This window comes from Malania oleifera, chromosome 6, assembly GCF_029873635.1.
Source record: "Malania oleifera isolate guangnan ecotype guangnan chromosome 6, ASM2987363v1, whole genome shotgun sequence".
Taxonomy (NCBI): domain Eukaryota; kingdom Viridiplantae; phylum Streptophyta; class Magnoliopsida; order Santalales; family Ximeniaceae; genus Malania; species Malania oleifera.
This window is the reverse complement of record NC_080422.1, coordinates 104,657,956-104,679,900: the sequence shown is the minus strand read 5'-3', so window position 1 is coordinate 104,679,900 and position 21,945 is coordinate 104,657,956. Positions and strand designations below refer to the sequence as shown.

Genomic DNA, 21,945 nt, shown 5'->3' with positions numbered 1-21,945 from the left:
AAAGAACTTCCCGAGATTTAAAAAATGTCATGAACCTCCCCTGAGAATTGTTGAAAAGACACAAACTTGTAATAAAAAAAAAAATTTTATTTTTTTACAAAATACAAGAAGATATTTGTGTCTTTTTGAAAAATTTGAAGGGAGATCATTGGAATTCTTGCAACCTTAGTGAGATTCTTGAAATTTTTGAACTTTTAGGAAGGTCATTATCTTTTTGCCAAACTTTAGGGGAGATTGGAGTCTTTTGTCCAAAAATTATTTAGCATCTAAAATATTTGAAATAATTAAAATAAATATTTATTTTAAAAAATAATTAATATATTAATAAATTAATAATTAAAAAAATTCACATCACCCATAAAAAAAATAATATTTAAAAAATTAATTTAAGACTTAGAACTTTTAAATTATTTTTAAAAAATTAAATTCATTTGCTTTTGAGAAGAGAAGGTGGGCCAAAGTCCAAGCCCATGTTTTCCAAACTTATTCTAATAGTGATTGAAATTAACCATTAATGCAGGGACGTAATGGAAAATAACAAGATAAAGCCAAAAGTTAGACGACACGTTTGCAAAATCCTAAGAAATGACGAGGTTTAGGCCCACCTCACGTTCAGCGCGTGGGTCACGCGCCACGTATTCCTCTTTGGAGACCCGGAAATCCAGCCGCAAATAAATCCATTTCCAGGCCTAATATGTGTAAAAATACCCACGATAGCTTATGGAAATCAAGTATAAGCACAGTCACTTATCCACCGCCGCAGATAAGTTATCATATCCCCACGAACTTATCATTTAATTTTCATCTCACTCCATCTCGTCTCGTTTTCTTTTCCGCTATTTATTTTGTCTGATACCTTTGTTTCCTCCGCTTCCTATCTCTCTCTCTCTCTCTCTCTCTCTCTAACCCCAAGAAGAAACCCTTCGCTGTGTGTATAAATAGAAGCCTGAGCGAGAGAGAGGAGAGAGAAAATTCATAGGAAGAGGAGAGAGAGAGGGAGGGAGGGAGGGGGAGGGAGAGCAGTGAAACGACCTGTGTTTGTTCTTGTCTTCGTCCTGCTCTTCTGTAAATCTGCGGATCTGTCCTGTCGATATCGCTGTCAATTTCACTCAGGTGAGCTTTAGTTTTATGTGTAATTTATGCGTGTTTCGTTGTTTGTGGATGAGATTTTGTTCGTTGCTGTCGGCGAACTGAGCAATTGGAACTGAAAACTGCTGATTTTGATGGTTCTGCGGGAAATTTAGGGATTTCTGCTAGTTTCTCTGGCGGCGGTTGATTTCTGGGGGTTTGGATCTTCGAGGCGGGTTTGGTCAGCTCCGGGGAGCTCCAACATGTCCTCTCTTAGCAGAGAACTCGTGTTTCTCATACTTCAGTTTCTCGATGAGGAGAAATTCAAGGAGACTGTTCACAAGTAGGGATCAAATTGCGTACTTCAGCTCTGAATTTTGTTGCCTTGTCATTTTTTTTCTTGAATTTGTGCTGGTTTTGTTGATTTTTGCTAAGTTTATTTTTTTCCCTTCAATTTGTGTGAAGATTGGAGCAAGAGTCGGGGTTTTTCTTTAACATGAGGTATTTCGAGGAAACGGTGACAAATGGGGAGTGGGATGAGGTGGAGAAGTACCTTTCAGGTTTCACAAAGGTTGATGATAACCGATACTCCATGAAGATCTTCTTTGAGATACGAAAGCAGAAGTACCTTGAAGCTTTAGACAAGTAGGTGATATAGGTTCATCAAAATTGTATATATATGTTCTCGTATATTTAACTTCCCGGTTTTTCTTTTTAACTTTCTGAAACCCCGTTTGTAATTGAAACAAGCTTTTAAATTCCACCTTTTCTTCATTCTCCTTAATTCTAGACGGGATCGGGCAAAAGCTGTGGACATTTTAGTGAAAGATTTGAAGGTGTTTTCAGCTTTTAATGAAGATCTTTTTAAAGAAATTACCCAGCTCTTGACTTTGGAAAACTTCAGGTGTGGAAGATTTTGTATTTGTGAACATTGTTATTGTTGACTGATTCGTATTTCATTGTTATGCCGTTCAAGGTGATTTCTAATGCAGTACTCTTTCATGGGTCCTGATGGAAATATGCTAACATGCAGAGATAACGAGCAGCTATCTAAATATGGGGATACTAAATCTGCTAGAGCTATAATGCTTAATGAACTGAAGAAGTTAATAGAGGCAAACCCCCTGTTTCGCGATAAGCTTCAATTTCCTAGCTTGAAGAACTCTAGACTGAGGACACTAATTAATCAGAGGTCATTAGGAAATTTCTTTCTTGTTATCTTTCACGCATGTCTATAGATGAGCACTTTTTTCCAATTTAAGATGTGTTTTTTGTTTCTCTTTACATTTGTCTGTGTTGATTGCAGTTTAAATTGGCAGCATCAGTTGTGCAAGAATCCAAAGCCTAATCCTGACATAAAGACCCTGTTTGTAGACCATAGTTGTGGACAGCCAAATGGTGCGCGGGCCCCATCCCCTGTCACAAATCCATTGATGGGTGCTGTTCCTAAGCCGGGGGTTTTCCCTGCTCTAGGTGTTCATGGTGTAAGTCGAGAAATGTTCACTCTGTGTATTATGGAATTGAGCTATTTTATCATGCCATTTCTTGAAGTTTGACTTGTGATGTTTATTCTTCAAGCCATTTCAGCCTGCACCAGCTCCTATGCCAACACCTCTTGCTGGGTGGATATCTAATCCGTCTCCTGTGCCTCACCCGGGAGCTTCTGCGGGGCCCATAGGTTTGACTGCACCTAATAATGCAGGTATTTATTGTAAAAATCCTTTGAACCGGCTTACTTCTTGACCTATTGTTTGTTTGCTATTATTAGATTTTAAGGACTTAGGCAACTCAACAGAGTATTGGATGCATTTTGAGTTGCAAATCTGTTACACTGCCATCTACTTCCACAGATATAATATAAGCTGATAAGCGTAGCTGAAAATGTACCAACTGTTAAGATACATGCGTAATATATAATTGGGTACGAAAAAAGGAAAATGGACAATTTTGGTCAAGCATGACCCCCTAAAAAAAAAAAAAAGTTTTTTTTTTGGCTTTCTCTAATTTTTTTTTTTTTTTTGGGGGGGGGGGGGGGCAGGTTCACGATACATGTGCCTTTTCCATTCTGCTTTACTGCTAGATTCAGCAGCCTAACTTAAACTGATATTTTTTTATCCTATGTGTCTGATTTGATAACAGCTATTTTAAAGCGTCCTAGAACACCTCCTACCAATAACCCAGCCCTGGACTATCAGACTGCAGATTCTGAACACGTGCTGAAGAGACCAAGACCCTTTGGAATATCAGATGAAGTATGCCAGCTTTTGGATTCATCTTTGTCCTTGGGTTTGAGATGCATGTGATATTATTCTTTGAAGTTCTGAGATGTGTTTTTCTTGCAATTGCGTAGAAGTAGGGGGTTCTTATGAGAGACTGAGGTTTTGAAAATTTTCTTTCATTTTCTTTCCAGTGTGTATGATTTCATATGGTAAGTTTAACGGCAAGATTGATTACATCCCTGGAAAGCATCCTTGAAACTAAAATTTGTGGAATGTTTGTCCTTGGGAATAGAATGGGCATAATATAAGGATTTGATAATTTACAAAAACAATGTTATTATCATAAAGCAAATGATAGTGCTAAATTATTATGGATTTGATAACTTACAAAAACAATGTTTGATAGTGCAAATTTTTTTATTTATTCATAATATGGAATAAACAAAGAATAACTATCCCCAAATTTTTCTATGGTAATGCCTATTTGTATTATGTCCCATGGTGGATGGAATAACAGAGACTTTGGCATTAGTTTTTCGACATTTTATATTCTTGTACAATTTTTATTACTACATTGTATTCTAGCCTATTCTTATCAATAGACATTCTTTGAACCAAAGTGAGCTAAATGAGTTGATATGAATGATGCAATATGAGTGTGGTAAGGCTTGATGTCACTAGGAAATTAAGTGAACGATACTTTTGGAATGCACCTGTTTCCTGGTTATTCCAGAATATCTTTTAGGGGTGAAAAATAACAAGTCATTGATAGAGTGCCTATTAGTTTCCAAATCTAAAAGGGGTTGTGACAAGTGCTGCTTAAGTCATCATAAAGTCATTAATGTAATACAAATGAAACTGCAGGAACATGTCAAAGGAGGTAAGTGAAATTGACAAAAGGAAATTGTTTGATATGGTTAGGTATTAAGTTCTGAATTTGTGAACTGGGTTCTGAATATAGTTCAAACTGTCTCAAAATTTGAGTGCTGAATTTTTTTAGTTGTTGAGTAACAAACCACTAAATATGTATATAAGATAGGGTTTGGGGAGATAAGGAAAGTTTGTTACGAAGTGTTGTGGAACTTATATTTTCTAGGGCCAAAAATTTCTAACTGAGTTTCTGAATATATCTCTTATTTTTGAATCAATCAGTGGGAAGATATCTGTTTGGATTGGTAATTGAGCACCAGTTAAAGGTGAACTAAACAAGACTGGTTTAACTGAATTTTAAGCTATTAAGAGTGCAGCCTCTATTAAATGGCAGTTCAGTGAAAATGAGCCGATGCATGGCTTAATGTTTGATTTCCTTTCATCTTTAGCTCTCATCCATGTCTTTTCTGTAGATTCTATCCAGTCAATAGTTAAATATTGTTTGAGAGAATTCTGTTTCTATCAGGTTTTTTATAGTTCTGATGTCTCCCTGTTTGTGTGAAAGTTGGGGGGTGGGGGTGGGGGTGGGGCATGGAGGGTATGCATGTAACTATGTTTGTAAGTTTTGTTGCTTTGTTATTGTGTTCATTCTTTTTGGTTTGCTAATTGGGAAAATCTACTGCGAAGCCTAACATTGGCATCATGCCTTTAAAGTAATCATGTGGCAAGTTCACTTCATTTTGGTCCATCATTAACATAAATTTTTAGCAGGTTAATAATCTGCCTGTTAATATTCTTCCTGTTGCATACCCCGGTCAGAGCCACGGTCAAAGTTCATATTCTTCTGATGACTTACCCAAGACAGTTGTTATGACTCTTAGTCAGGGTTCTTCTGTCAGGAGTATGGATTTCCACCCAGTGCAACAAATTCTACTGCTTGGTAAGTCCCAAGGGCTTGAAGAATAAATGTATGTTTAATTTTAGATTCTTGTTGTTTGAAATTAATAGCTTTATGGAGTCTGGACTGTAGATGTGTTCTTTTGTCTTTTATTGATGAATGGCTTTTGATCTTAGTTGGAACAAACATGGGTGACTTCATGTTATGGGATGTTGGTAGCCGGGAGAGGCTCGTGATGAGAAATTTCAAAGTTTGGGAACTTGGATCATGTTCAATGGCTCTGCAGGTTTGCAATTTCTAAATAATTTTAATATGAAGCGATCACCTAATGCTTCTTAAAATCATTAAACGAGGGTTTAATATGATCGTAGCTGTTCTCTTGTTTTGTAATAGGCATCTCTGAATAATGATTATGCATCAATTAACCGTGTGATGTGGAGTCCTGATGGCACCCTTTTTGGTATGTCCAATGGGAGTTCTTGATACTTTTTTCACACCTAAGAGCCTATTGCTTCATGCTAGAAATAAATGTTTAAGAATGATAATTAGTTAGTTTCTTGTTTTGGTACTTTTTGCTTCTAATTCCAGGCATTGCATACTCCAAGCACATTGTGCACTTATACTCCTACCAAGGTGGTGATGATCTACGAAATCATCTTGAGGTATGTGCCATCAATCAGTTCATTGTGGTCTTTTGAATTTTCTACGCAGCTGTTTAGCATGGATAGCTTCCCTTTCTACTTTTCTTGTATGTTGTCAATGTAGATGCTAAATGCTGACATGATTTTCTGCTGTGAAATTCTCCTGGTTTATTCAGATTGAAGCTCATGTTGGTAGTGTCAATGATCTTGCATTCTCTTATCCAAACAAGCTGTGTGTTATCACCTGTGGGGAGGACAGGGTCATTAAGGTTTATTTTGTTATGTTAATGCTTTTGATGGGATGGAGTGGATTGTGCTTTTGTAATAGAGTTGTCATTAAGGTTTATTTTGTTATGTTAATGCTTTTGATGGGATGGAGTGGATTGTGCTTTTGTAATAGAGTTGTGTGTTTCTGCAGGTGTGGGATGCAGTCACTGGTGCTAAACAGTATACTTTTGAGGGTCATGAAGCACCAGTATATTCTGTTTGCCCTCATCACAAGGAAAATATTCAGGTATTTTTGTTCGTTCATTGTATTATAATGATGAAAGTATGTGAATATAGAATTTTTGTTCTCTTGTTAGCTCTCTCTCTCTCTCTCTCTCTCTCACACACACACACACACACACACACACATCCAATTGATGAAATGGTTAAAATATATTAATCTTAAGTTATATAGTGTATCATAATATGAATACTGTGAAATATTTGTTTGGAAAAAAAATCTCAAAACTAAAGTGTGTTCAAATCATGAGCCGACGAAATAGGATTGTATAAATCAATATTTGATTGCTTGGTCTATCTAAAGAAAATAAATGGTCTAGGATTATTGACAAAATGATTTGTCTGTATCACTTTGTTTCCCTTTTCCCAGTCATTGTTTTTTGTCCAAGTTGATTCTCTTCTGGTCTTCTTATCCAACTTACTTGTTTCTTCATGAGTTTTGGGAATATCTCCATTCATAGGCCCAAGATCCACATCTATGAAATGAAAGGTTGGAGTTATCAACTTTGCAATCAGTTGTTATGATCAATAGGTCTTCTAATCGTTCATTTGAAAAACTGAAACACTTCATATGGGATGATTAATTGATTATGATATTTCCCATAAATCAATATTCTTGATTAGGAAAGGAAGTGTATCACCATTTCCTCGAGCTTGAATTAACAAGAAATCTTACCCTTGAAACTTGACTCAAAACTCTAGCTATTCTATATTTAATTAATTGTGCTTGAACAAGAGTTAATTTTGACATGATTCATTAAGATCTGAAGGAATTTCATCAGAGGTGAACAAGAAGGTGGTGTGGTGAATCTGGTTGGTGAATGGAAAATTATTATTATTATTATTATTATTATTATTATTTAAAAAAAAAGGAAATTTGATGCAAAATAAAAAGAAAAGAAGCTAATGCACAAGGTTGAGGCTAAGCTAGAATGAAGAAAATGTAAACCTAAGTTCATACTGTATATATGCAATATTATTAATTAATATACAATGTAACAGATGTCCTTTCACAGAAACCAGGCATAATACCTAAGAGTGAGAGCATGGGACCTCTTTTTAAAAGACAAATGTTTGGGTCCTATACTTATGTTGTCATTACACAATACACATGATCTATTATATATTTATAACTAATTAATCAAGCTCATGAGCCCACGTGTCAAGTGTCACTAGGCTGAAGCGAAAGTACTTGAGCAGCTTGGGGTAGACTTGAAAAAGTACAATAAATTAGAGGAGTAAAAAAAATCCACTAAAAAAGTATGTCAAAACAGAAAAATCATCACAATTACAAACCAATAGCATCCCAAAAGAAAAAGAATATAGATCAATTGCTAAAATAAGGGCATACGAACAAATTTGCACATTTTTGCCTTCCTGATTTGATGCTAGCTTAATTCTTTGCACATTCAGACATTGAGGCAAAGGGGGTGTTTGTTTGATTTGAATAGCCTTTGAATAGAGGCTATTTGTTAATTGGTTTACTAAATAAGGGAACTGGTTAGGCTAAGGGGGCCCATGTGTCAAGTGTCACTAGGCCGACGAGAAAGTACTTCAGCAGCTTGGGGTAGACTTGAAAAAGTACAATAAATTAGAGGAATAAAAAAAACCACTTAAAAATTATAAATCAAAACGAAAAGTCAGCACAATTACAAGCCAATAGCATCCCAAAAGAAAAATAATATAGATCAATTGCTAGAATATGGGCATAGGAACAAATTTGCACATTTTTGCCATCCTGATTTGAATGCTAGCATAATTCTTTGCACATTCAGACATTGAGGCTAAGGGGGCGTTTGTTTGATTTGAATAGCCTTTGAATAGAGGCTATTTCTTAATTGGTTCACTAAGTAAGAGAACTGGTTAGACTAAGGGGGCATTTTTTTGATTTGAATGGCCTTTGAATAAAGGCTATCTCTAAAGTGATTCACTGAATAAGGGAATTGGTTAGGCATCAGAGCATTTGGTGGCGGCTCTGAATTTTCTTAACATTTTTTTGATAGAACCAGACATTGAAACATGCCCGATTCAGATTCAAAGGTCTCTTTTCTAATTTTATAACAACAACAACAGCAAAATCAAGCCTTAGTCCCACTAGGTGGGGTCGCTCTTTTCTAATTTTATCCCTTATAAAAAATGAAAATGACAAAAAACTCAATATCCAAGTGATTAAAATTAAAACAATAAATTTTATTTTTGTACAACAATAAATTCTATTTTTATTTATAATTATTAATAAATATATTGCAAGAGAATATTATTTATGTTAAATTAAGAACTTCAGCTTATGCAATTTCTTATTAATTTTATCTGTGCCCCTAAGCGTTAAGAAGGTTAAAATTGAATAACAAAACAATCAGATATTATATATCAAGCAGCTAAGATAATTTAGATTTTAGATTCACTAATCGATTTAAGTTCAATTCAAAACTGGTTCACGAAATCATATTTAAATTTACTGTTCAGCACTTAGCACTTAATTTTACAGCTAGAATGAAGAGAATGCAAACCTAAGCTCATAGTTTAGGATATGCAATATTATTAATTAATAAATAATATAGCAGATGTTTCTTTCACAGAAAGCAGGAGTAATACCTAACAGTAAGGGCATGGGACCTCTTTTTCAAAGTCAAAGACACATGTTTGAGTCCTATATTCATGTTGTCACTACACAATACACATGATCTATTATATATTTAAAATTGATTAAGCTCATGAGCCCAAAAGTCAAGTGTCACAAGGGCTGAAGAGGAAGTGCTTGAGCTTGGGCTATACTTGAAAAAGTGCTATAAATTAGAGCAGTAAAAAGCAATCACTAAAAGAGTACAAATCACAACACAAAATCATCACAATATTACAAATCAATTGCATCCCAAAAGAATCAGAAAATATAGATCAACTGCTAAAAAAAGGGCTCAGGACCAAATTTGCACATTTTTTGCCATTCTGATTTGAATGCTAGCTTAATTCTTCACACCAAAAGCATGCAGATGACTGCTGTGATTATTTCATGTTTGAAAATTTGGTATTCTTTGCCATTTATTTATCTTATGCAGTAAAATTTTCCTATGCAACATATATGCATCTTAACTAGTAAAATATTAAGCATGCATCTGGATGAATCAATAACAAGCTGATGGTTGCAATGAAAATGGGGGAAAAACACTGTAGATTGGTGAAGCTTGCTACCATAAATTTTTGAGATTTTCGTTCTATGAGTGCATGCCTGTATGTTTTGAAATGTTATTAAGAAATTATGTTAACTATTTTTTGGTACTTGAGTTTATGTTAAATTTGTGTATGTCTGTGTATGCATGTTAAAAAAAAATAGTGCATTAGTTGAAGTCGATCCAACTTGTGAAAAAAAAATACACCCTTCACTTCTCTACAGGTTTCCACTTTTGTTTGTCTCCTTCTGATCTCAAGAATCAAAATGAGGACTCAATTGAGAAATGTTATCTTTAGGGATTAAAATTATACAATAATTGTCTGAATGTTTGCTTATAGCAGATCATGGACACTTGTGGGAGATGTTGCAAATGTGTTCATCTTGAGAAGAACCTCTTTTTCCAGTGTTCGCATGTCAAGGATAACTGGGCGGAAGTTTTTTTTAGATTTTCAGTTTTCATGAAATTGTTGATGGTCTTGCATAAATCATGTGATTTCAAAAATTCCAAAATATTAGAAGTCAGAAGTTCAAAAAAATCTTAGTATCCTAACAGAATATTGATATGACAACAAAGCTATACTACCTACAATGTGGTACAGCATGTGTTGTAAAATGTTGTATGCTTGGGTATGCTTATTTAGACTTGTAATAAAAAAGAAGAGAAGATATTGAGGCATTTCTAAATCAAGAAAAGATATTTTCTTTGGTAAATTAAATTAAAAATAGCTCAAAGGGCTGTTCGATTGGGTTTGTCCTAAATGCACTCTTGAAATCACTCACTTTGGTATCTTATACCTGAGAATAGAATTTATTTTATTTGAATATTTTTGTTTCGTTTACTGATCAGGATTTTTGGGAATATAAGATTAAGGGAGAAGTGGTATTTCTATATCCAAGTTTGGAGGGCATCTTGCATTGCCACTGAATCCAAGATGCTGAGTAACCAATATTTGAGAGGCCATATTTCCAGAATACTGCAAAATAACCTGAGCCAAACACCCTCAAAATGATTTCCATTTTTAACCTATAGAAAAAAGTTTCATGGATAATATTTAGTAATCCATCAAATTCACCTCCTCATTCTCTGTGTTTGTGTGTGTGTGTGTGTGTGTGCGCGCTCGCACATGCCTTGATGTGGTTCTGCAGATGCATACAGTGAGGTGAACTTGAATCATAGTTTTGACTGCTTTTTAAACCATTCTTTGTATATCACATGATGAAACAATTACTTTTCTTTGGTTTTTATGTTGATTTTTTGTTTTTTTGGTTGTTCTTCCCTAGTTTATTTTCTCAACAGCAACTGATGGGAAAATAAAGGCATGGTTGTATGATAACATGGGTTCAAGAGTTGACTATGATGCACCAGGTCATTCATCTACAACAATGGCATACAGTGCTGATGGAACAAGGTATATCTATGATCTCTCTTCTTGTTATTTCCTTCTCTTTGGGATGGGATGTTTTTCCTATTATTTGATATGCTCAACTATTTATTTCATATATATGGACAATTCTAGGTTGTTCTCATGTGGGACTAACAAAGAAGGAGATTCATTCATTGTGGAATGGAATGAAAGTGAAGGAGCGGTAAAGCGCACATATCATGGTCTTGGGAAGCGGTCTGTGGGGGTTGTGCAGTTTGATACTACTAAGAATCGGTTCTTGGCTGCTGGTGATGAGTTCATGATTAAATTTTGGGACATGGACAATGTGAACTTATTAACAACTACTGATGCAGATGGTGGACTGCCAGTAAATATCAGACCGTTTTCATTCCATTGCAGTGTCTCTGACAATCTTTGCTGCTTCTTAATTATAATGGTCTTAAATATCTGCAGGCTTCTCCTTCTATTCGATTTAACAAGGAAGGGATACTGCTGGCTGTTTCAACAAATGATAATGGTATAAAAATTCTGGCAAACACAGATGGTATGAGGCTGCTACGAACTATGGAGAATCGTTCATTTGATGCTTCTAGGATTGCTTCTGCAGCTGTTATGAAGGTAAACCGATTTTGAAACTTGGCGCATCTTTTGTTAGTCTTGACCATGTGTTTTAAATGCATAATTTATGTACAGGCCCCTGCCATCAGCTCATTTAGTGCTGCTAGTGCAACTGTTGGGACAAGCATTGGAGATCGCCCTGCTCCGGTGGCTGCCATGGTTGCAATGGTGAGTATGAACAAAAGGAGCCCTGATGCTTGAGCAAGCTTCTTTGTTTATCCATCGCGTTTTTGTTAACCTAATTTGTGCTGTTTCATGTTATGGTAATGTGTCAACTGCCTACTTGGATGCCCCTTTATTTACATACTTGTTTCCACTAATTAGCTTTTTCCTATTGAGTTTCTGTAGAACAGTGATAGCAGAAATTTGGTTGATGTAAAACCCAGAATTGCTGATGAGTCTGGAGACAAATCTAGGATTTGGAAATTGACAGAAATCAATGAACGATCACAATGTCGTTCCTTGAAGCTCCTTGATAATTTATCAGCAATGAGGGTATGGGTCCACTTCGCAAGCTTATTAGAAGTTACTGCATTATTCATTTATTTTGGATTGTTATCATTTTTTTTTTTATCTTCAATTCTTAAAATGCCTGGATTTCTTGCAGTTGCTCTAATATGCTGTTTATTATACAAGCTCATATTGCTTTTTAATATAGGCAACATAGCTCTAAAGTATTGCTCCCTGGACTCTTACAGGGCAATATCTCGGAGCGCAACCCCCCCCCACTCCCAAAAAAAAAAAATCATAGATGAATGAGCTGATGTTATGGTCTATTACAATACCATAGTGGCTATTCCAAGTCGCCAGAGACTTGTGTTGCTGGCTGTGAATGCCTAAAGTGGTTTTTGATCCCTCTTTTTCTGTCATTTTTTCACTATTTTTCCTATACCAAATGGTCCAAATCTTATCAATTTTAAGTTGGTGTTATTTCATTCATTTTTTTTTTGGATAGAAAAAGAAACTTCATTAAAAAGAAAAGAGAGAGAGAGAGAGAGAGGAGTCCTCTAACAAAATAAAATAGAAAAACAGAAGTATACCATCTTAATAAAGCACTCCAAACACTGGTGATATTTTGAAAAAAAAAACAGCCAGCGCTATAAGCCCAAAAAGAAACCAAAAATGCTACACTCAGTGCGTAAAAGCTAGCCTTAACTCCACAATTGGAGAGGCAGTCTCTGACTTGAATGAGTGGCCTTTTTGTTCGAGTATAACACCCTTTCCAAAAGTTTTCCCTCATTGTAATTAGCAATTGGTTTTAAACTTTTCATTTTGAGATTTACTTTAATATTTGGTTTGTATTCCCTTGATAACTAGCTTTCAAATAAAATTTCTTCCCTTATTAAATTAATACAATATTGCATATTTTACATGCTTTCAAAATTTTGAAGTATTTTCTTACAGTTAATCTGGAGATAAAAACACATTCTGTAGCTATGCATTTACATCTTATAGTTCATTTTTCACTATATTTATAATTTCTAGTTTAAATTACATTTATAGTGAATAATGTAGTGAAAATAAGAAAATACTGGCTTTTTCTTGGTGATCGTGTGTTGCGACTAAAGAAACTGAGATAACATTCAGTACTTGTAGTATGTGTTACATGTAGATTGATTAAATTTTGCTGAAAATAATTAAAACTTTAGTACATTGGATTTTGGGACGAAAACATGTGAATATGTATCTTCGTTGACAAGTGTGCTGATGCAAAAAGAATTCATAACAGTGGACCCTGAAATTTCATTCAGTAGGGGCAATATACCCATGCATGCACATAAATAAATTTATATTTTTAACTTAATATATTTTTCGCACATCTTTATGGTTGGCACTAGTTACAAACTAACAATTGTTTATAATATACTTACATAAAAAAGAAATGAAATGAAATGATGTACATGAAGAGGTGTTGGAAGACAAGAAGGAAAGGAAAGGAAAAAAGCTTGATGGTAAAATTGCACTACAGAGAGGTCTTGCAGAATGGGGATTAGAGAGTGGAGGAAAAGATGGCGTGTTTGGTTTGAAGGATTTTTTGTTGGGAAAATGGATTGGAAGTTCATTCATCAATTGGGATTCAGCTTGCTTTATAGAGCTGGCCTAATCTGGGGATCCCTTCCATTGGTGGTAATGATAAAGTTACTCGTTGATGCTCTTAACCAAATGTATGTGTATATATACTTATTCATGCTTTATGCTTTGAAGCTCAATGTTATCTTGCAAAGAAGGGTGGTGAGGTGGTCATAAAAAAAGAGGACAGTGGAGGGACATTTTATTTTTTGAACTCTAAGAATATAAGAGAAATAGGTAAAAAATAGAGGAGGCTACGTAGGTAGATCTGCAATTCCAAGATGAGTAACTCCTAAACAAACTCAACTAATCCAAAAAGTCGCCTTCTTGTTAATGTGGTCCACATCACAACTTCGTAATTTTCTTCCGAGTTTTGTTAGAGGAATATCACGTAGAGGAAAGTAATCGTCTAGAAGTTTGGAAATGACCTGGGTGGGCTTAGTAAAGGGAAGCTATTGTGTGGTTGTGTGAGCATGAAGGGTCTGCACATTTAATGAGTTGCCTTTGTCATGGTAAATGGAATGAGGATTCTACTTACGGCCCAATATTTGGGTGTCATTGTTCTCAACAAAAAATTGAAAATTTTATCCTGTTCAATAAAATTGCTCTAAACCTATAAAAGGGGTTTATCAGTGATTGGGTTCCTTGGATCTATCTGGCAGTAAATATGAGGGAGAGCTTTATTTTTTGGATGTTAATTTGCACAATTTCCAAACATTAGTTTCCTACTTCAGGCTGATAAGTTAGTTCCATGCTTCAGGCTGATAAAGTCAGCATTATATGAGCACATAAGTATCTTTGCATTTCCTTTGTTAATGTTCAAATCGAAGTTTATTGAGTATACAACAATGTTTAATGTGCATTTGGCTGATTAGAGCATCACATGGGGCCTCATTATCAGAGAATAATATGAAGTTGTGGTGCGTGTATATACCAGAAGGCAAAGTGGATTATGTTCAATCATAATTTTATTTGCAAAATCAATCCTCATTGAAATTAAGTATCAATTATTTAATAGCTCGTCTCTGTCTCTCTTTAAAAAACCATGTCTTGTGTCTCACTTGTGCATTAGTTGTGCCACCTTCCTAGTGCGCGCACAAGTAAAATAAATATCATTAAGAAGTAATTGATCCTTAGTTTATTTTTTATGGAAATTAATTAAATGTTAATTTTGTATTATTTTCTGGTCCATGATATAATATTTTTATGCTAAATGGTGGCTTTAGGCTGGTTACTTTTTGTCTATAAGAAGGCCAATACCAAAGTCATAAAATTGAGGTTGCAAAAGAGCAATCTGATCTAAAACTAACTGATGGTTTGGTTTTTCATTTGATAATTTGTGTTTTAGTTGATTTATCTAAAAATGTAGACATTTTAGCCCAACAATTATAGATATTATAAAGTAGATTACACTATTTTCTTATGCATTATAATCTGTAAACAAATGTAGCAAACCGTTTAAACATTTGTCATAACTTGTGTCACACATTAATAACATTTGTAATTGCTTTGCCTGTTTGTATGCTCTCTATTTTAATTTTTTTTTTTTTTACCTATCCAAAAACAAAAGGTAAGGGATTAAGTGGTTGGATGATTATGATAGGATGAGTATTTCATCCCAAGTTACTATACGACTAGGTTAGCCTCACGTAGAGGTCTGGTTATTAACATATTTGATAAAACAATTGTTGATTTTGATGATGTGTAACAAAGATGACAAATGGCGCTGGAGAGGTGTGTTGTAGTGTAGGCTGAAGAATATATGGTATAGGCTTAAATATGTCAATTGAGATTTGGTTTGTTGCACTTTGTGTTTTTGATACACTTGGTAGTATAATTTGCAAATTGATTGCTATCTTGGTTACTGTTGATGAAATGTTGCTGTTAAGAATTAAACAATCTAGAGGATGCGAGGAGAGGGGTGGGGGGGTGTTCTACGCTAATTAGATTTTGAAAAAGCCTACAATATGGTTAGTTGGAGTTTCTTGGATCATATGTTGGCCTTAAGGGTTTGGTGCCATCAATGGGATTTTAGAGGAAGTGGATAAAAGGGTGCCTCCACAGTGACAACGTCGGTTATAGTGAATAGTCAATCGAGGGAGTGGTTTCAGGCCTTAAGGCTTGAGGCAAGATGATCCTTTTTCCCTGATTCTCTTTACCTTAGTTGTGGATGTACTAAGTAGGATGATCAATCATGCCCAAGGTCTCAATGTCATTTAGGGTCTCAAGGTAGGTAGGGAGGAGATCATAGTGTCCCATCTCCAATTTGCTGATGTCACCATCCTTTTTCTTGAGGATAGTATTCTGAATTTTTGCAAGATTGTTACCTTATTGAAAATAGTTTAGAATATTTCGAGTCTTAAAATTAACATTTCAAGGAGTGAAGTAGTGGGTATCAACTTAGGTTTGATGGAGTTATATTGTTTGGCTTTTACTTAGCAGGTTGCCCTGTTTTGGAGTGGCCTCTTACTTATTTGGGTCTTCTCCTTTGTGGTAATCCTAGCCACATTTCGGTTTGGGACCTAGTAGTGGAGAGAGCAGCGAGTAGGTTTTTTTTTTTTTTTTTTGGGGGGTGGGGGGTGGTGGTGGTTGGAAGAGGGCTTACTTATCATTAGGAGGTCGCATTGCCTCTTATTGATGTCGTTCTTTCTAATATACCTATCTATTTTCTTTCCCTTTTCAAAATTCCAGTTGGGGTGGCCAGAGACCTTGGAGAGGATTCTGAGGGATTTTTTATGGTTAGGAGTTGGGGAGGGTAAGACTTAAAGGAGATCATCTAGTTAGCTGGGATAGGAAGAAGACCCAAGTCTGAAAGGGGTTTTGGACTTGGGTATGTGGATTCTAAAAACCAATCACTAGTTGGAAAATGGCTTTGGAGGTTTCCCTTGGAGGCGGTCTTCCCTTTGGCACATGGTGATTAGAAGTAAATATGGTGTGCATCGAAATGGGTGGGATAGTAGAGAAAGTGGTTGTGCTTTTCATGCAAGTCCTTGGAAATTCATTTCTCATATAGCCCATTTATTCTACTCCCTTACTTGTTACCAGTTTAGTAATGGAAATAGCATTTGGTTTCGGGAAGATATCTAGATGCCGAGGTTTCGTTGGCATCTTTTGGTCCCCTGTCTTTTTAGAATGTCAAGGTTACACAACACTCCAATTATTGATTTCTGCAATTTGGGAGGGGGTTCTCTCTCTCTTGGGATTTGTTCTTTTTCAGGAATCTCAATGAGAGAGAGGTTGATGATATATCTATTTTATTGAGTGTATTGGAAATTTGTTCTCCCATGGTGAGAGATGATTGGAGGATTTGGGTGGGGGATTTCTCTGGTTCTTTTTCTGCTTAATATTTTTTTCTCTCAACTTGTGAGATCCTTGAGTCCTTGTACTTTCACTTTGAATAGTTTTATCTAGAAGGCAAAGGTTACCTTCAAAATTATAGCTTTCATGTAGACTTCGGTACTTTACCGGCTTAATATCTCAATGATTTCTTCTAGAAAAGGCGGTCTCACAAAGTGACTATCATGTGCCATGACTCAAATGAAACTATCGACTATTTGTTCCTAAAGGGATGGCTAAGGGGCTTTGGTTATGTTTTCAGTCTTTGGTGAGGCTGTAGCTTTCCTACAGAGAGCTGAAGCTTTCTTTAAATTGTGTTACAGAAGCTTTGGGAGAAGTAAGGAAGGGAGGGTCTTTTGGAGATGTGTTGTACTGCTATCTTTGCCCTCCTTTGTAGTCTTTGGACACAAAGGAATGCGAGGACTTTTAATGGCTAGTAAAATCGACTTTGTTTCCTTTGGGATAGAGTGGCCCTTCTTTGTGTCTTTTTGGCCTCGTCTTTTGGTTTTTTTCAGAGTTTACTTTTGTCAGATCTTCATAGGAACTGGAGGGGAGCATTATTATAATCTCTTTGGTGTCTTTGTCTCTTTAGGAAGATCTCTTATCCTTCACTTATTGTAAATTCTTCTCTCTTGTCAATTTTTTCCTATTAAAGGAAAAAAGAATTAAACAATCATTTTAGACAGTTTTTTCGTTTTCAACTTGTGGGTAATTTTGTTTAGTGGTTGCTTGGCCTCCACCTAATGGCTTAGGCTTTTAGGGGAAGTGGTAATCTAACTTGGTATTAGAGCTTTGTCCTGTGTCCAAGTTCTGTAATCTATATTTTCCTCTATTATGTCTGTTATCCTGCACTTTATTTTGTTTATGTTCTGTGCACCTGTTTAAGTTTACTGGTTTGCCTCTTCAAGTACAGCATTCCTTGATACATTGTTGACTCCCTATCTAACAGATTAAGATTTTCCGTAGAGTGGAATCCAACGGTTTCTATGTACTTTTTTCTTCCCATTGTTCTAACAAATGTTTAAACATTTCAGGTTTGTAGGTTGATTTATACGAACTCTGGAGTTGCCATATTGGCACTGGCATCTAATGCAGTACACAAGCTCTGGAAATGGCAGAGAAGTGATAGAAATTTAACAGTAAAGGTACAGAAGTTTTCTCTTTGGAGGTTGCATATTCTGTCACATTTTTCATGGTCTTCTTGTTTATGGACATGTGGTAGGCGACAACTAGTGTAGCACCACAACTTTGGCAACCTACCAGTGGAATATTAATGACAAATGATATAAGTGACACAAATCCTGAAGATGCTGTTCCATGCTTTGCCCTTTCAAAGAATGATTCTTATGTTATGTCAGCTTCAGGAGGGAAAATCTCTTTATTCAATATGATGACATTCAAGGTAAACGAGAACCTCCTTGCAGTATTTAATTCTTTTTCCATAGCATTCACTCTTTCTTTACTTTTGGTTTGAAGCAGTATTTTTTTTTGTGATTTTATTGTTTGTTAATCCAAAATATTTATACTAGTAAATACTTGATATAATCTCCTGAGCTGCATCTTTTGGCTATTGGGCATATCCAGTGGAAGCCATATTTGCCTTTGGGTTTGGCCACGGGTGAAATTTCCAGAGTAATGAAAGGAAAGAATTAATTGGTTATAGGTTTAGGGAAATTGACCAAGTCTACTGGGTGACTTTTCTATAGGTGGGCAGCACTTGTGTCTTTCCCATGATATCTTTTATTGCTTATTCTTTGTTGTTAAATACTTGCATTCATTGCTTTGCTTACTCAAATGCAGACTATGACAACATTCATGCCCCCACCACCTGCTGCAACATTTCTGGCATTCCATCCTCAAGATAATAACATTATTGCCATAGGCATGGAGGACTCCTCTATCCAAATATACAATGTTCGGGTTGATGAGGTCATCCCTTGTTTAAACTGAAGCTGTGTGCAGTAAATCTGTTTATGGGCATGTTGAATCTGAGATTATTTGGCATTTTGCATGCTTAATTTACACAGGTTAAAACAAAGCTTAAAGGACATCAGAAAAGAATTACAGGTCTTGCCTTCTCCCATGTTTTAAATGTGCTCGTATCATCAGGAGCTGATTCTCAGGTGAGAGATAAGTTTGTGTGCTCATGAGTGTGCATGTCTGTGTGCTTGTGTTAACCATTGAATATCAAAGTAACCGACTTTGAAGAATCCAAAAAGACAGATATCTCCGCGTGACACTTGAGTAGTGTTTTAGAATTAACACTTTTGAGCAGCTGAAATTAAGCTAGTTACGTCACACTATTTTTGTGGAGGCCTCATGATTAGGGATTTGAAAGGGACTGTCCACTGGGGAAATATCTAAAATGAATTCCACTGGTGTATGTAATGATTCCATACTTTGGATCTTTGTCTATGCTTCATTTATTCAGTTCTTGCACTACTTTCTTTCAAGTCAAATATCATGTTATCTTTTTCCTCATGCATATCATCCTTCAGATCCCAAAACTCTTTGATAACTTGGCAAAGTGTTGCTTCTTGTGCTCACCAGCAATTATGCATATTTGTTTCTGCAGCTATGTGTTTGGAGCACAGATGGATGGGAGAAGCAGTCAAGCAAATTCTTGCAGATTCCAAGTGGTAGAGTGGCTGCTGCACTTGCAGATACCCGTGTTCAATTTCACCAGGATCAGATACATTTACTAGCAATTCATGAAACACAGATAGCCATTTATGAAGCACCGAAACTAGAATGCCGCAAGCAGGTGAACCCGATTTTCCCCTCCTAAATATTAGGATTTAATCATTCAAACTCCCGGACATCAGATGTTCTTTGGTGATTTGATGTGATCATGATTTCGATGCTTTGTGATTGTCTTTCTATAATTTTTGAATGCGTGCGCGTGCAAACATTCAGGAAACTGAGGATTATGTGTGGGGTTCAGTTCCCATGTTACCAACGTGAGTTGGGATTATCTTTGTTTAAGATTCTGGCTGATATAAAATCATGTTTTTTGAGCAGTGGGTTCCTCGGGAAGCCAGTGGTCCAATTACACATGCTACATATTCCTGTGATAGCCAGTTAATATATGTTAGCTTTGAAGACGGGAGTGTGGGTGTTCTAACAGCTTCAACACTAAGATTGAGATGTCGAATAAACCCCACGTCCTATTTACCTCCCAATCCAAGGTCTGTTATTTTATCTGCTGTCACCGAAGACACTAAGTTTGGACCTATTTATTTATTTATTTATGATTTTTTTAGTTGACATTTCTTTGAATGCCTGATGATACTCTTTTAACAGCTTGAGAGTGTACCCACTTGTCATTGCGGCACATCCATCCGAACCCAGTCAGTTTGCATTAGGACTCACCGACGGTGGAGTCTATATACTTGAGCCATTAGAATCAGAGGGTAAATGGGGCACCTCACCTCCAACAGAAAACGGTGCTGGAGCAAGCTCTACTTCTGGTGCTGCCGGTTCTGATCAAAGGTAACAAACCAATGGGCATTCCTTTTGCCAAAGGCCATGCGCATACCTCTTCCTTGTGACCTGGTCCTGTCATAATTGTATTTCAGGTAAGGTTTTGGAATTTAGGGTATTATAGTGGTAGCACAATTGAACTCAAAAACCTGGTAAGAGTTCATTCAAAGTGGCACCAATGGCATCATGATCATTTTGTGGCCGAGGAATGGTGCTATGGTTTTGCTTCCTTCTAGGATGATCGCAGGGGTATGAATTGTGGTGTAAATTTGGGAGAGGCAGCGAAGAAGAAGAGAAAGATCTATTTTAACTTATAGGTAATTGGAGGAAATGACAGAGGCTAGCCTGGTCAGGAAGTATTGATCAAAATTTTTTTTCCCCCTTTGAATTTCATTTTATTTTATTTTTATTTCCAAAGAAGATAAATGTTAATTAATTTGTTAATTTTAGGGTTTGTAAGTAGAGACATTGGTAGTTGCTGCTTTGTGTTTGTTATGTTAATAAGATCACATTTTAGTTGTTTGTAATGAGAATTTTTGTAGGGGGGGTTGACCTAATCAGCTCCCACGTTCACCATATACATAATTTCTGCCTATTGGGATGTTAAATTCCTCACGAAATTTCTCTTTGGTCGTTAGAGCTCAAAGTTGCCCTGCGTCTTCCTATATCTGGAAATGCATTTGTTTTAAGAGTTTCTGTTGAAAACCAGTGGGTTGGCTGCTTGACCAGTATGTGTGCAGTAGTTGAATGAAATGAGGTGAGAATGAAATAGCTTACTTTTATTTTTAACTACAAATATTTTTTCTCAAATTTTATAGTCTTCTATTCATAACTGGGTGTGCTCGAGTGTGATGGAAAGGAGAATTCAGATGGGAAGTATGATAAAATCAAATTTATAAATTCGATTCGATTGTACTCTTTTGTACCAAACATGTTGGTGAATCAATGTTACACCTAAATAGTCTCTTAGGAGGCTTGAGATTGTTCAAAACTCTTTGGGAAGGGTAGGATGGGATATGGCTGGGTATGTGTTGACAATTTACCATTGAAGAAAAAATGACACTTAAAAAGCGTAGTACTAGCGGGATATCAAGGAACTTATGTGGGGCAGATTTTCACTTTGTTTTTCTGTTCGGAGAGATTATTTCTGTAACTAGAACATTGATCTTCTGGATGGTTATGTTAATTATCAATGTATACTCATATTGGTCCTCACTTATAATTATTTTCATATTGACCTTTACATGTCTCAGGCCTATGAGCATCTAAAAAATGATTAATTTGAGATGCCCATCTATATTTTGCATGATCTAGGCAGAGGAAGGGTGCAAGTAAAGGTGGTTTTGTAAGCTACTTGAGTTACTGAATTAACTTTATGAGTGGAGTTTTGAGTTTTATTACTACTTGCAAGACTAATTAAGCTTAATTAATCTTTTGGTATATAATTATTTTTATATTATATAAGTCAATATATTATATATTTTATAAAGACTTAATATTGTATTTACTATTTATTTTACATACATTTAATATAGTGTTGTAATAAAATCAAACTTAATCAAGTTAAACTCGAATTTTTTTACGAACTTGTAATTTGAGGTGAACCAACTACAAGATGGACTGGTCTTATTAAACTATGTGAGTTACTTAATTAGCTTTATGATTAAATTCTTATTTTTAG

General features: G+C 35.7%; 1 protein-coding gene across 4 annotated transcripts; it reads left to right on the top strand.

Moving 5' to 3' along the window:
• The first annotated feature begins 825 nt into the window (after positions 1-825).
• Positions 826-20,842, top strand: LOC131157343 (topless-related protein 4-like). Of its 4 annotated transcripts, none has more exons than XM_058111411.1 (27): positions 918-1,113; positions 1,245-1,411; positions 1,534-1,713; positions 1,859-1,972; positions 2,102-2,260; positions 2,375-2,552; positions 2,647-2,770; positions 3,208-3,320; positions 4,926-5,097; positions 5,232-5,341; positions 5,449-5,515; positions 5,644-5,717; positions 5,873-5,965; positions 6,115-6,210; positions 10,654-10,781; positions 10,890-11,124; positions 11,211-11,375; positions 11,451-11,543; positions 11,724-11,870; positions 17,816-17,926; positions 18,004-18,183; positions 18,582-18,710; positions 18,809-18,904; positions 19,357-19,545; positions 19,803-19,969; positions 20,085-20,273; positions 20,360-20,842. In XM_058111411.1, exons 2-27 carry the CDS (start codon positions 1,332-1,334, stop codon positions 20,361-20,363), a joined length of 3,393 nt encoding a protein of 1,130 aa, XP_057967394.1. In that variant the 5' UTR covers positions 918-1,113; positions 1,245-1,331; the 3' UTR covers positions 20,364-20,842. The 4 variants fall into 4 exon arrangements, with proteins under 4 accessions (XP_057967397.1, XP_057967396.1, XP_057967394.1 ...); XM_058111412.1 differs by having other exon boundaries at positions 919-1,113; positions 4,929-5,097; XM_058111414.1 differs by having other exon boundaries at positions 826-1,113; positions 2,656-2,770; positions 4,929-5,097; positions 20,085-20,842.
• The last annotated feature ends 1,103 nt before the right edge of the window (positions 20,843-21,945 follow it).